Consider the following 13682-nt stretch of genomic DNA (forward strand, 5'->3'; position numbering starts at 1 on the left):
CTATGATCTACAAGACAATTGAGCTCAACTGGACAGCATGCATACAAAAGACTCGGCTGTTCTGGTGAATCTCAGAATCCCCTGTGGAACAGCTGTGAACAGAGTTCTTAAGAGAACAGTAAAGAGAAATTAATTTGTTTTAAGATTCGATACCCACCAACAGTCTGCCCCCCCAAGAAAGAGTACACCTGCTCTTTTGCAACAAGGAGGTCCCCCTGTGCTCAAGTGCTTCAGCTGTTCATTATCGTTTCTATATCCTTCCTCCCAAGTAAACAGGAGAGATTCCCCTCCCCCACAGAAGCCTCCCTTTTTTCTACTGAATATTGGTCAACTGTTAAAATGCTTCATGAATTTGGAGACTGACAGGCGTCAACCGGCTGCATTCCCCACTCTCTTTTAAAGGGGGTCTTGGGAGACATAACATCTGCTTTTGAGGAAACAGACCACTGAGAAGTGACAGCACAATAAAGTATCACACCTCAACTCTGCATTCACATGAACAAACCTAGGGCTAGTTTGAGAGGGATCATTCAGGTGGGAGTGTGCATGATTTGTGTAGTTTTCACACAGTATTTACATACAAAAATACATTTCTCTATCCCCCCTAAAGGATCATGTAGGAGTATTCCAGATGTTATTTGCTCTGCATCATAGAGCAATAAAAGTCCTCTGAAGGCACAGAAGCACACTTGGAATGAGATGGTATCCAGTGATGGTCACACCAAGGAGCAGGGAAATCTGTCTTTAGTGAGTCTTTTCTCCTGCGGTTTCTTCATTTGAATTCCTCTTAAAGGCCCAAATTCACTCACTACCTTAGAAGAATGGTGGTTCTTGCAAAAAGTTTGCAAAAGTGCTTCAGTGGAGTTTTCATGCCACCTCATAACAGTTGCCAGACCAGCAATCCAGATGGTTGACAGCATCATTGGCATGGGGGAACTACTAACAATATGTACAAACCACATGACTACCAAAGCATGTAACTGAGCTACAAGAGTTCACAGTGAATACAGAATCATAACATTGAAAAATTCAGAGGATACTGTCTAGAAATGGATTAGCATTTCTATCTCTCCTGTTCATATCTATCTAGCCCAGGATTCCCCAATGGGCACCAATACATTTCCTGGTGTTGGCCAAGTGTTTTTAGAAAGTGGGTGGGGCCAGATGGGGCTTTTGCCTAGCACAGCATCTGATTTGCCATTGGAGATCTTATTAATTTGTTTATTATTTAGAATATTTCTATGCCGCCTCTTCAGAGTTCTGCTCGAGGCAGCTTACCATTAAAAAACCACAGTATTAAAAACACTGTGCATATTTAAAAAAATGTTTCCATGGCAGCTGCCACCACAGAGTTGGTTTTATTCCCTCCCTTACTCCTCTTTCCCATTTTTTTAAATTACTCTTCTTCTCCGCTGACCTTTGGCTTCCTCTATGTGTGTGTGCATATCCAGCTCCACCTCTCATACCAGCCATTTTGTGGCTGCACTCACCACCCTGTATCAGATCACGATGGGTACCTGTGTTCGTCTTTCTGTAGCAGTGGAAAAGAGCAAGAGTCCGGTAGCACCTTAAAGACTAACACAATTTCTGGCAGGATATGAGCTTTTGTGAGCCACAGCTCACTTCTTCAGATACACTGTGTCAGAATTCCAAAGGTGCCCATGGGCTGAAAAAGATTGGGGAACCGTGTAGCCCATTACAGGAGCTAAAGAAAGAGTGGTATAGAAGCAGAATATTTTGGATTTTATTCTTGAGATAGTATACAGGAGATGTTTTTGAAGTTGACTCTACTCCCACTTGCTTACTACCACTTACTCCATCTATTCCTTTTTACCAGCCAACCAAGAGTGAAAGCAAAGGCACATAATACGAAAGATACATTAAAAAGACATTTGGGATTCAATGATGGATTCATTCCGTCAAGGTATAATTTCCATATGACCTCGAAAGCAGATATACATATAGCCCAAGGTACACAAATTACTAGAAATTATGTGGTTCATGCTAATCAAGAGGTTTGGACAGATTGCATTGTAAGTAGTTTCTGTGCCAATAATGCTGTCAACCATCTGGGTTGCTATCCTGGTGTAAAAACTAACCACTTGAAAAATCTGACAATTAAACAGTTGTATAGCTCTCCCTCAAATTGGGGGATAACAATTGAACTACAAAACTGTCAAGGTACTTTCATACTGGAGAGATAAAATTTAGTACACACCTGGTACAAGCTGATATTCTGGTTATCAGGATAGTCTTGAGGACAGATACCTGTAAATCTCTCCTCAAAAAGGGAAACATGAATCATATCCCAAAGTGGTTAAAGTAATCCTGGAGCACTGAAAAAGTTCTTATTTGGTACTTTACAAATCTGTGACATGTAATTCTCAAACGTTGGGACATGAAGATTAAGTCCTAATTCAAGCACAGAGCAAATCAAGCCACAAGTAGGATGGAATACTAGGGCAGAAGTTCTACTGTGTCTTGACACATCTCAGTCACCTTTAGATTTGGCAGGAGAGGCACTTCTAGCAGCAAGCAGGAACAATGTGATTCTATTAGTAACAGACACCAGTTCATGTGCTGACGCTCTTTGAAAGTGTTCAGAGTTATCAGACATAGCTAGTTCAGGTGTCCAATTAAAGATCATAATGGGAAGATTTGCTGCAAAGTAGGGGTACTAGAACAAAATGACATATAAATTCTCTAAAAACCCACTGCTAGGAATTAAATACACACAGATGAAGTGAGGAGACTCTGCAGTGCCATTCCATAGTTCTGCCTTTGCTGAGGCACAACCCTGCAGAAATATGTTCTGTGTTCTGCCATCAATGCTGGAAGATGGTACAGATACCTTTCTCAGCAAGCCGGGGTGTGTGTGTGTGTCACATATTTATGGGTTGCACAAAACAGCAAGTTCTCAATTTTAAAAAAATCCAAATAGTTTCACAAGATTCCTATAGGGATACAGCATCAACAGATTACAGTAAGAAATTTTAGTATTCATTTGGCTACCTTGATGAGCTGGTTGTTTTTCACATAATGCAAAGTATTGGATCTGTTGCCACCAGCAACCACGGGAGGATAAGCCAAAATGTCAGCACCACGAGCCCGACACTCAAATTCAAACTGGAAGCAGAAATTGGGAAACGGTTAATTCTAGTACAGAAATACGCAGCTCCTGTGTAATGCCTGTTGCCTTGTACACAGGATAGCTGCCCAGACATAAATATAGAGGAGAGAATGTTGGATTTCTACTAAGGAGATCTTGGTTCAAATCCCTACTCAATCATTAACTCCCTGGTTGGCTTCAGGCCTGTCTCAATCTAGCATACTTCATTGGTTGTAAAGAAAAATAGAATAACCCCATATAGATTGTCCTAAGCTCCTTGGAAGAAAGATATAACTGTGAAAAATAAAGTAAGCAAACAATCACTCTACAGAAGATGAACCCAAACAGTATGGTTTTATCCTCTATGAGATAGCAAAGGGATGGGGAGGTGGACGAAGAAAAATTGCTGGAACTCAAACTGATTTCTACACCTGGCTCTTGAAAACTGCATTTATATGGTTCCACACCGATTTTGATTTGGGCCTATTTCTACTGCTAGGTATTGGGTTCTTCAAAGCTCAATCCTAAGCAGGTCTATTCAAATCTATTTAATGGGGTTACTTCCAGGAAAATGTTCTTAGGATGGCTTTATTAGTCAGTCAGTCAAAGCACTTCCTGCAGAAGGTAAAAGAAGCATGGAAATTAGGAGGTGCTTTGAATCTGAATAAGCAGCTTTTTCATGACAGGCTCCACACCCTGTATCCTTTTTAAAACTATTGTTTTGGGAAAGATGCCTATTTAGTGCAGAGGAGTAACATATCATTTGTTATCCTTTTATGGCCGGATCATATGAAAAGCTTTGGGATGGATCCTATACCTTCTTCCCACTTGCACCCCTTTGCTTGTTACAGAGGCAGCACTCTGTAACAGAACGCACTCCTATCCTGTGAGGCAATTTCGACCTTGATCTTGCATAAGTGGAAGTGCCTAGCACTCTGCAGCGTACGAAGAGGAGCGCAAGCAGGAAGAAGGTATAAGATCTAAGCCTAAGAGTTCATTGCAAAAATCAGGGATTGCTCCTGGATGACCAAGTGGCAGCTGAGGCCAAGAATGCCTTTTACCAATTTAGACTGGTATACCAGCAGCGATGGTTTATGGAAAAGCTTGATCTGGCCACACATTCTATTTTCATGGTGGCCGCCAGATTAAAAAATTGTAAAAGTATGTGGGGCTGCCTCTGAAAAGTTCTTGGAAATTTCAATATTTTACAAAAGGCAAGCCAGCTTGGGCACAATATGTCTCCACTGTTGTATCTTCATTCTAACCAGTCTAGGGCTTGGGTACTTTGAATGACTGCCTCATGATTGTGTCTACCAGCCACTTAGATCACCTGAGAAGACCCTGCTTTGTGTTCACCTGCCTTAAAAGTTTCAATGGGTGGTTAAATAACAGGGCTTTCTCTGTGGTTGCCCCAACAGTGGTCCGCAAGGGCATACTTTCCTTGTTAGTCTTCTGGAAGACCATAATTCAAGTGAGTTTTTAATTCAACTCAAACTGATTTCTACACCTGGCCCTTGAAAACTGCATTTATATGGTTCCACGCCGATTTCGATTTGGTTCCTCTATGCTTAGTACTCCAATTATCACATATGTGTGTCTCACCAAGAGAAACTCACTCTGGTCTTGTGATACTAAATTAAAGCTCTACACTTAGCCAAAAGGCCGAGAAGCGATAAAAAATGGAAGGTTTGCTGTCACACTACTGGCTCACACTATCATGCTAGCTCAGCTATTTGCTCTCTCTGTGGGAGGAAATGGTTTGGGGAAGGTTTGTGTGTATGTGATCTGATGTTTTGAAACCAACATCACTGTTTTATTTTTTAAAGTTCCTTTTCCTGTGCTGTGACACTTCTTAAATAATTTGACAACTGTAATTTGCTATGGGGGAAGAGGTATCCACACCCAATAGCGGAATGCCAATATTTTAATAAATAATAAATGAGCATTGGTGCTTCTTCCACAGCCCAACAAGACATGTACCTTAGCATACAGAAATGCTTCATCCACTGGAACTTTGCTGGCAAACATTGTCTCTATGAATGCCTGTGAAAAAGCAGCAACAAAAACTTCTGGTGAAAAATTGTTGTGAAATTAAGGAATGGGTCTCTTTTATGTACGCTATCCAAGTCAAAACATTCAAGACAAAGGCATAAAACATTCAAATATTTAAGATAAAGATAAGAAAGTATTATTTTCCACCCTTACAATATTCTGCATCAGGAAAATCAGAATTAACTTGCAATGTATCCAGATTTGTTTTTCAAGGACTGATTCAAATTATTTCATATCTGATGATTTTTTAACAAAACAACAGAAGACTACGTTGCAACACAAAAGATAAGCACCTGCCCCATAACAAGCCACATGAGTGGATATTTCCTGGGTGGACTTTTCACTTGCACAGACGAGTGCTTTGCAGTGTGGGTGGGGGGACAGGAAGTTGGCATTGTGGAAGAGATGGGGGGAAACAGAGTTGACTGACAGTGAAGCAACTTGGGGTACAGGGCTTCTTTTCATTTCTAGCACCTGATTTACAGTAATGGATCTGCTGCCTTGGAGGAGTGCCTCTTTACTTCCTCTTGTACTCTGCTTATCTATTTGAAAATAATACAAACGCAAGTCTCCAGTGCTCTCTCATCCAAAGGAAACTAATCCCAGTAGCATTATACCATGGAACTTCTCGCCATGCGGAGAAGTAGGCAGTATGCAACCATAGCAGGGAACCAACTATCTACTAATGTTACACTTTCTGAGTCTGTCAAAAATGAACTTCCTTTCCCTAGATTTAACAGCCATTAGCTATTCATCTGCCATTTCACACTTTTTAAAGAAGGGGGAAATGAGGATTAATTTCTTATAGACACTGTAAAGAGAAAAGTTCTTACATCTCTCACGTAATTCATAGATCTACTTGATAGCAGATAACGCAGTACCCGCTTGTCAGAAAGTGTCATTAGCTGTTTTATCCAGGGAGTGATATATTTATTTCGTGCAATATTATTTTGTGAACATGCTAAAGCAATGTGGATTAGGAAGTCTACTTGATCTGGAAAAAATGGGCATTTGCATTCTTCTGAAATATTTATTGTATCTCCCCTGCGTCTCAGCTAAGGCATTACACCTTGCCAATAAAAAAACTTGTCTAAATGTATGGATTTCCAACAAGCAGAAATAGTCTAGAACCATTAAAGGGTATCTGGAAGAAGAGAAGTGAACATTTATTATTTTTGTCCTTCAACACTAAGGCCCAATCCTCATTTAAGATCTTATATTGTAACTGTTCACAGCTTGCTTTCCGAATCCTTCCTCGCCACTTTCAATCGCTCTACTTGGAGGGGAAATCTTTTCTCTAACCTACAAGTCCAGGTGAACACAGAGATATCTGAGATTAACAACTGAAACATATCAGGAGCTGTTGATGGCTCAAAAAGAAGAACTGAAATTTAATGTCAGATTGATATATAATAGATGATAGGTTTGGGAGCCCCAGTTCTAATCATAGAGTGGAGGAGGAAATACATCACGAATACTCAGCAAGTTTCTAAAAAATATAACTTGAAGAATATCAAGATGTTCTATATGGCCAGTGTACCAAACTGGAGCAGCATATCTAAGAATTGAATGTATGATTGCTATATATAGGATAATAGGGATGGTACAAATTACCCTTCTTTGCAAAAATATATATTTTTAAGGAACATAAACGAGGAGTTCAACTTTTGCATTAACATATGAATATGCAAGCCCCAAGAAAGATTATGCGTAAACGTGACCACGAGGTAGTTAAAATTTCTTACTATCTCTATAGAATTTTTCCTAAATCCATACTGGGCATTGCTTAAGATGTTTGAGTCCTCCATCTATGCTTTCAACCTACTAGGTGAGGTGGCTAGCATAAAGTTTGCCAATAACAGAGAGTAAGCTTAGAATGATAATTAGCTGGATAATTTTTGCTCCCTTTTTAAAAAACAACTATAATTGCCAATTTCCAGTTATAAGGTATTTATTTCAGAAAATAAAGGAAGATAACCAAAATGGATCGAGTTTAAGCAATTCAAGTGGAGTACAGTCACAGCCTGCAGACCTCCCTGGTTTTAAAGATTTTATTAGACTGACTACTTCCCTATTTGTAACATCTGGCCAGCTTGGAAATGGTGAAATCCTTAAATTACCGTATATACCCGTGTATAAGCTGACCCGCGTATAAGCCGAGGTGCCTAATTTCTCCCCAAAAATGGAGAAAAATTAGGCACCCGCGTATAAGCCGAGGGTCGGCTTATAACCCCTCCCTCCCCCGCAGGCTTACCTGGGCTCCCGGCAGCAAGTGGCGCGGGCCTGGCGGCGGCAGTGGCACAGCCCAGCAGGGGCCGGGGCAGCCTCCCTGCCGCCGCCCCAGGCCGCCCCAGGCCGCTCTCGGCGGGGAGAAGCAGCGGCGCGGCCGGGCGGGGGCCGGGGCAGCCTCCCTGCAGCCACAGGAGGCCGCCCCAGGCCGCTCTCGGCGGGGAGAAGCAGCGGCGCGGCCGGGCGGGGCCCAGGGCAGCCTCCCTGCAGCCGCAGGAGGCCGCCCCAGGCCACTCTCGGCAGCAGGAAGCGGCGTGGGCCCAGCGGCAGCGGTGGCAGTAAGTTCCCCCCTCCCTCCTCCTCCCGTATTGACCCGCATATAAGCCGAGTTCGGCTTTTTCAGCCCTTTTTGGGGGCTGAAAAACTCGGCTTATACACGAGTATATACGGTAAGTGCGGTTTCAGTTTTATCCCTAGCTGTGACAAAAAACTCTTTCGTAATGCTGTTCCCACTTAGAAGAGGGAATTGTAGGTACAGGATCAACTTGTAAAATGGTCCATCGTTCGTCAGAGTCCTGTTTTTTATTACAAGGTGGTGAGTATATGTTAACAAAAATGACCCAAAGAGGACCAAGTTTTCCTTTAATTGCCATTGCTAAATTCTGATTTGCACACTGTAAAACCTGTTGATCTGATCGAATGTTAGAAATACAGCAAGCTAGGCCCCCTTTCAGGCATCCTCCAGTTTTGATTGCTGGTAAAAAATAAGAATTATAACCATCGAGGTGAATTTCATCCAAGGACCATGTTTCTTGGAGATTACCACTTTAGGAGACAATGGAACACTTAAAGAAAGTTCTGTTGTACAGACTTTGTTATATTTAGCAGATTTGCTGTTTGAAGTATATAGTGTATCATGATTCCCCCATCACTTTCGGCAGTGTCTCTCTCGTCTTGATACTACATGATGAGAATTGAATTAATAGGTATAACTGACTCTTTTCCTGATTTGGTAGTAAAAAATAATTTGTCTTTTAAGTCATCATATTTTCCAACCAGATTGTGTTGCACATTGGTGAAGGTCTTAATTAAGGGATTAGGAAAATTAGTTTCTATATCTATTAGATTTATATTCGGCTGGGTAAAAATTTCTTCTGGATTCTTGTTAGTAGATACCTGATTCTCTCCATTGCATGAGACTGTCGCACCAAGAGAGTGGATTACATTATTTTTTTTAAAAAACTTGATTAATATGAACTCTTTTTTAATAACATCTTATACTTATTAAAAATCATTCTGGGAATTTCAAAGGTTTTAAAAGTTAGAACTACCATTTGTTGAAGAAAGGAGCAAGGAAGAAAGTCAATGGAGATCAAATCAATCCGAATTTTTTGTATCAGTAATAAAAAACTCAAATGATTTTAACACTCCAGATGGTCTTCCCACAGGGACAATTCCTGCTTACAGGAAAAGCATGGGCTGACACTTTTTTGTCACGTAAAGATAATTCCATGTCTACATTTCGATTGTCAGTATTATGTGGTTTATTTCCTGCTTTTTCCTTCAGAGAGACACATAGATTTACTAACTCCCTTGTACAGATTGAGTGTAGTTTATCAATACTATCAGCCATTGACCTCAAAGTCACAAAAATTTTTTGGACAGTTTCAAAAATTAAAAGTGTTTCTGTTGCTAATAAATTATAATCTGAGCTGCTGCTATTCACAGGGATATCCTTCTGTAAATTAGTTTGAGAGGTTTGAGCAATCATCCTAGTATTGTCTGTCTAAACCCCTGTTGATCTTACTGCTGGAGGAATTACAGTTGAGTCCACAATATAATCAAATGCATAGTTTATAAATAAGTCAAAACTATTTTTGTCTCAGAATCTATCTTAAAAATAATTGGATTTTCCCTCGTTACCGTTAAATTTAGCAGGAGCAGGAACGTCAGGGGCTAGGGCGGTGTATTTATTGCTAGTTGGAAAGTTCATCTATTTTCTGCTGTTTGGGATGGGAAACCTCGGGATTAGAATAATTAATGGGCCATTTGTGACCCATTTAGAGTAGGTGCATTTCCTCCCTCACTTCTTTATTCCTCTTACCTTTCCCACTTCCCCCTTTTCTATTTCCTCCTTTTTTCCTTTTTTCTTGTCTTCTCCCTCCCTTCTCATCCCACAACCCAGTAGAAGCCCTGCTTAAGATTAAAAGCCTGAGAGTAAAATACAATGAGAAAGTAAATGAGTTAAAAATAGCCCAAATAAGATAAAACAAAAAAATCCTGTAGCAGAGTACAGCGTCTGCCTCGTACTCTCCTGAACCGGAAGCAAACTGTTAAATATGAAAATACTGATAGATGTTTGTATTTACCCCTCCATTATATCACTTAATGCTTCAAATGAAACCATCCATTAATTAATAAAGTTCATAATTCTAGAGAAGCCATAATATTGCCACTTGGAAAAATTACCCAGGAAATCTTGTTGGATTTTAAAGTGCAATCTAATCTTGCTCTGCTATCCTTATACAAGAATCAGTTCTCAGAAGCAACTACATACCAGTTCCAAGCCAGTTACACTCTGCGCAATTTCTCACTTGGAAGGAACTCCAGCTCCAAACCACCTTTTCTCAAAAATCTCTTGTTGGTCTTTGAGGTGCTACTACACTCAAATCTTGCTCTGCTATCCTTATACAAGAATCAGTCCTCAAAAGCAACTAAACTGTAATTACATTATTCAATACCTGTGATGTCACCTTTCCAGCAGTCTTCATCCTCTCAATCTCTGCAGAGGATTTTACTAGCCGTAGGCTTTGCACTAGTGGTCGGATGGCTCGGATACGGTTCTTGCTTCTAGCTTTGACCTCAGCCAGGTGCATAAGGTAGTCAGAATGGAGCTGTGGATGCACTGGCTTAGCAAAATCATACCAAACCACTGTAGATTCATCTGTGAAACAGAACAGAAACAAAGGTTAATTTGCATAGTGAAATGTATTTTTCAGAAATTCAGAGACTGGTGTCCAGTCATCCAACAGATCTGCTACATTCCCTTCCTTCCAGAAAACCCTTCTGACCTCAGAAAAGTTGATTTTTGGCATCATGGGGCATACACATAGACAAATAGCCAAATAGCCAGATGAGTCAGATGCTGTACTGAGGATGGAGATGAAATTGCCTAGCCTCCCTCTTCTGTCAGTAGAGCCACACTTACAGCAGAGGGTGTGGGTGATTTTGCCTCCTTTCCTCTTCTCAGTGCAGCCCTTCCAACCCACATGGCTATCAGTCCACATGGGTCCTGCAACCCAGAGACTCCTAGGGGAACATGGCAAAGATCTACACTTCTTCAACCATGGGATCCAACCCAAAATTTGCAAGTGACTACTGAATTATACAGAGTTTGAATGAGCAACTGAAAAAGACCAGATCACGATGGATAGCCATGTTTGTCTGTAGCAGTAGAAAAGAGCTAGAGTCTAGTAGCACCTTAATGAGTCACAGCTCTGAAGTATCTGAAGAAGTGAGCTGTGATTCACGAAATTTATACCTTGCCAGAAATTTTGTTAGTCTTGAATGTGCTACTGAATTCTTGCTCTTTTCTACTGAAAAATACCACTTCCCCAAATTTCTGATAACATTTCAGACTTATGGGGTATTAGCGATATCCTTAAAAGAGATCAGAGAATTAATTTTCAGGCAATCTTATTTTGCCTTTCCAGTACTGATTATATTTTGTAAAATCTGACTGAAAAAAATCATGGCAACTATTACTAAAACTACTCTTTCTGTCCCATTAACATACAATCTCCTTAAATAGGAAGCTGCATGTATAAACTAAATATAAACTGAGAAAAAATGTTTCCCTACAAAGTTCCTATATACAAGGAGATTAATTTATTCCAAAATGTAAATACATTTTCTGCTTTCATAGATAGGTCTTCGGATCACATATTGTAGAATGATTATTTTAACACCCCAGAAGTTCCTCTAAAAGAATGTGTTGGGCAGCTTGCCTTAGAAACATATTATATGGGTAAAGAACTCCTCCTTAATGGTAACTCCTCAGAAAGAGGGATTCTGTGATCTACAGACAATAACTTAAATATTCTCCTCGGAACCAAAGGACATTTGTGCAGTAGTCATTTCTGTTACTTTTCTATTGCTTGAGCAAAGATCACCACCCTAACAGGATATCACATAGACCTGCAGTGTTAACTGTATATCTTTTCTAAAATATTTCTTGACTGAGGAGTGAAGGAATTACAACTATGGAGTTAGAGATGAGTACTCTTGATTTAGGGTCAACAGCCAAAGGGCCCAGCCAAACCTCACGCCACTTCATATCTGTGGTAGCCTTTGTCTTACCTTTCAATTTAGCCACCAGGTGTCTAAACTCCTCTATGGTATAGCCTTCATCCACACCTGTGAGAGCTACTGCCCCATCAGTACCAGACCGTGGTCCATCCCATAGCTCTCTACTTGGGTCCCGCCGGGGGACAAACAGCAGAGCTTTGTGGGATGGCAACGGTTTGCCAGGCAGGCTCTGCAGCACTAAGATGCTGTCAGGCTCCTGGAACCCACACAGATACAAGAAGTTAGTGTCCTGGTGGAAGGTGTATGGAATATCATTGCTCATGTAGTAGGTGGGATTGGATAACAGAATCACCGTGTGGTCCATCCCAGGCACCTCTTGCTGTATCCGAGCCATCAACTTGTGTCTACGGAGAGAATATTCTGTTTGTGACAACCCTGGCGTTACTTCCCCTGTGAACCAAAAACAAAATAAAATTCCTGTTTCAGAAAATGCTGCTGAGCTTGATTTTTATACTTTTATACGCACATTTCCTTTCTTCGGCATGTTACTGCCCCTCTCAGCTGCAGCCTACTTTTCATTTCACACCCTTCTTTTCTGTTCCTCACCATTCTTATTCCCTGCTCCCATATCTTGACATTCCCAGCTCATTCTTTGTCACATGGAGGAGGGAAAATTCATTGTAGATCAACTAGCTTGTGCATTATTAACATTTAGGCAAATACATTGTTGCGCAAACTTGAACTCCTTCAGGAGTTCCAAAGGCAGGCTAAAGTGAGATAGGAATATTAATCTTCCAACTGTGAAAACAAGGGATTATGTGAGAGAAGAAAAAGAGATAAACTTTAACCCAATAGAAATACTAAACTTTTATGGCTTCTGGACATTGAACAGAAGGCAGCAGTGCTGTCTGCACCCTCTTAAAGTAATGCCAATAGGATATTTGACTGCCCAAGGAAAACTTATCCGAGAAACAGCAAGTTTCTAGCAAATAATGATAAAGAAAACTAACTGAAGTGTTACAAGCTATGTACTTAAGGACTCCGTGGAAAAAATCTCTGTCTGGGAACTTTCAATCCTATTTTATCTGCAAAGAATGCAAAGTGCAGAAAACAAGGATATTTCAACAAATCTGAACTGAAAATGAAGGTGATAACAGCAAAACAGGTATGTACTTGGGATAATCTAAATGCAGTCCTGCATCACATTATACACTCACAAATCTTACTGATGTAAATGGGACTTAATTCTCAATTTACTGATGTGAGAACCACATCTTTAGGCTCAATGCTGTGCTTACTTACTGAAAAATAAGTGCCATTGAAATTAATACTTCCAAATAGAGTTGCTAACTGGCTGGAGGGGGGAAAGTCCTGTCTCTTTAACAGAGGCTTAATTGGATTTTATTTTACCCCATGCTATGAAAAACCTCAGCTGTCCATTTCCATATATTAAGCTTCTATTAAAGGGACATATTTCTCCAGACCAGTTGGCAAACCTATTTGCAGTTAGGCTGTTACATCTTAAGCAGAGTCACACCCTTCTAAGTCCATTAACTTCATTTGGCACTGTTAGTGTTTTAAGCCTTTATTACTAAACCTTTAAAAACCCAATGCTTCAATTGTATATTGTTATATTCTAGTTTCAAAGTTTTCCTTCTTTGTAATTTATTATGAGATTATGAATATTTAACAGTAGAGCAGCAGAGGAACAGCAAGGACTCAGCTATAGCTTATTTTGAAGCTTGGAGAAAAATATGTAGTCAAATCAAACCAACTATAAGATTATGTTTGATTTTTCGCAGATCCAACACACCACCTGAAATCTATTCTCAGCTTTTCCAAACACCTCTCGTATTACTAAAATGTATATTATATATACACATAAATACACATGTGTGATTTCTGGTCAAGGCAAGAGGTAGGAATTTTCCCCTGGGTGGGGGGGCTTTTAATATTTAGACTAACTTTGAGTTAAATCTGATTA

General features: G+C 40.3%; 1 protein-coding gene across 1 annotated transcript in view; it reads right to left on the reverse strand.

Annotated features, from left to right (window-relative positions):
- Positions 1–13682, reverse strand: part of XPNPEP3 (X-prolyl aminopeptidase 3) — a 29478-nt gene that overhangs the window by 11639 nt on the left and 4157 nt on the right. Inside the window, exons 3-6 of the mRNA XM_056846790.1 lie at positions 11750–12148; positions 10132–10334; positions 5090–5152; positions 3013–3126 (exon numbers count right to left, since the gene is read on the reverse strand). Coding sequence (XP_056702768.1) covers positions 3013–3126; positions 5090–5152; positions 10132–10334; positions 11750–12148 — 779 coding nt within the window. The remainder of the gene's footprint in view (positions 1–3012; positions 3127–5089; positions 5153–10131; positions 10335–11749; positions 12149–13682) is intronic.

The sequence above is a fragment of the Euleptes europaea genome, chromosome 3, assembly GCF_029931775.1.
Source record: "Euleptes europaea isolate rEulEur1 chromosome 3, rEulEur1.hap1, whole genome shotgun sequence".
Lineage (NCBI taxonomy): Eukaryota > Metazoa > Chordata > Lepidosauria > Squamata > Sphaerodactylidae > Euleptes > Euleptes europaea.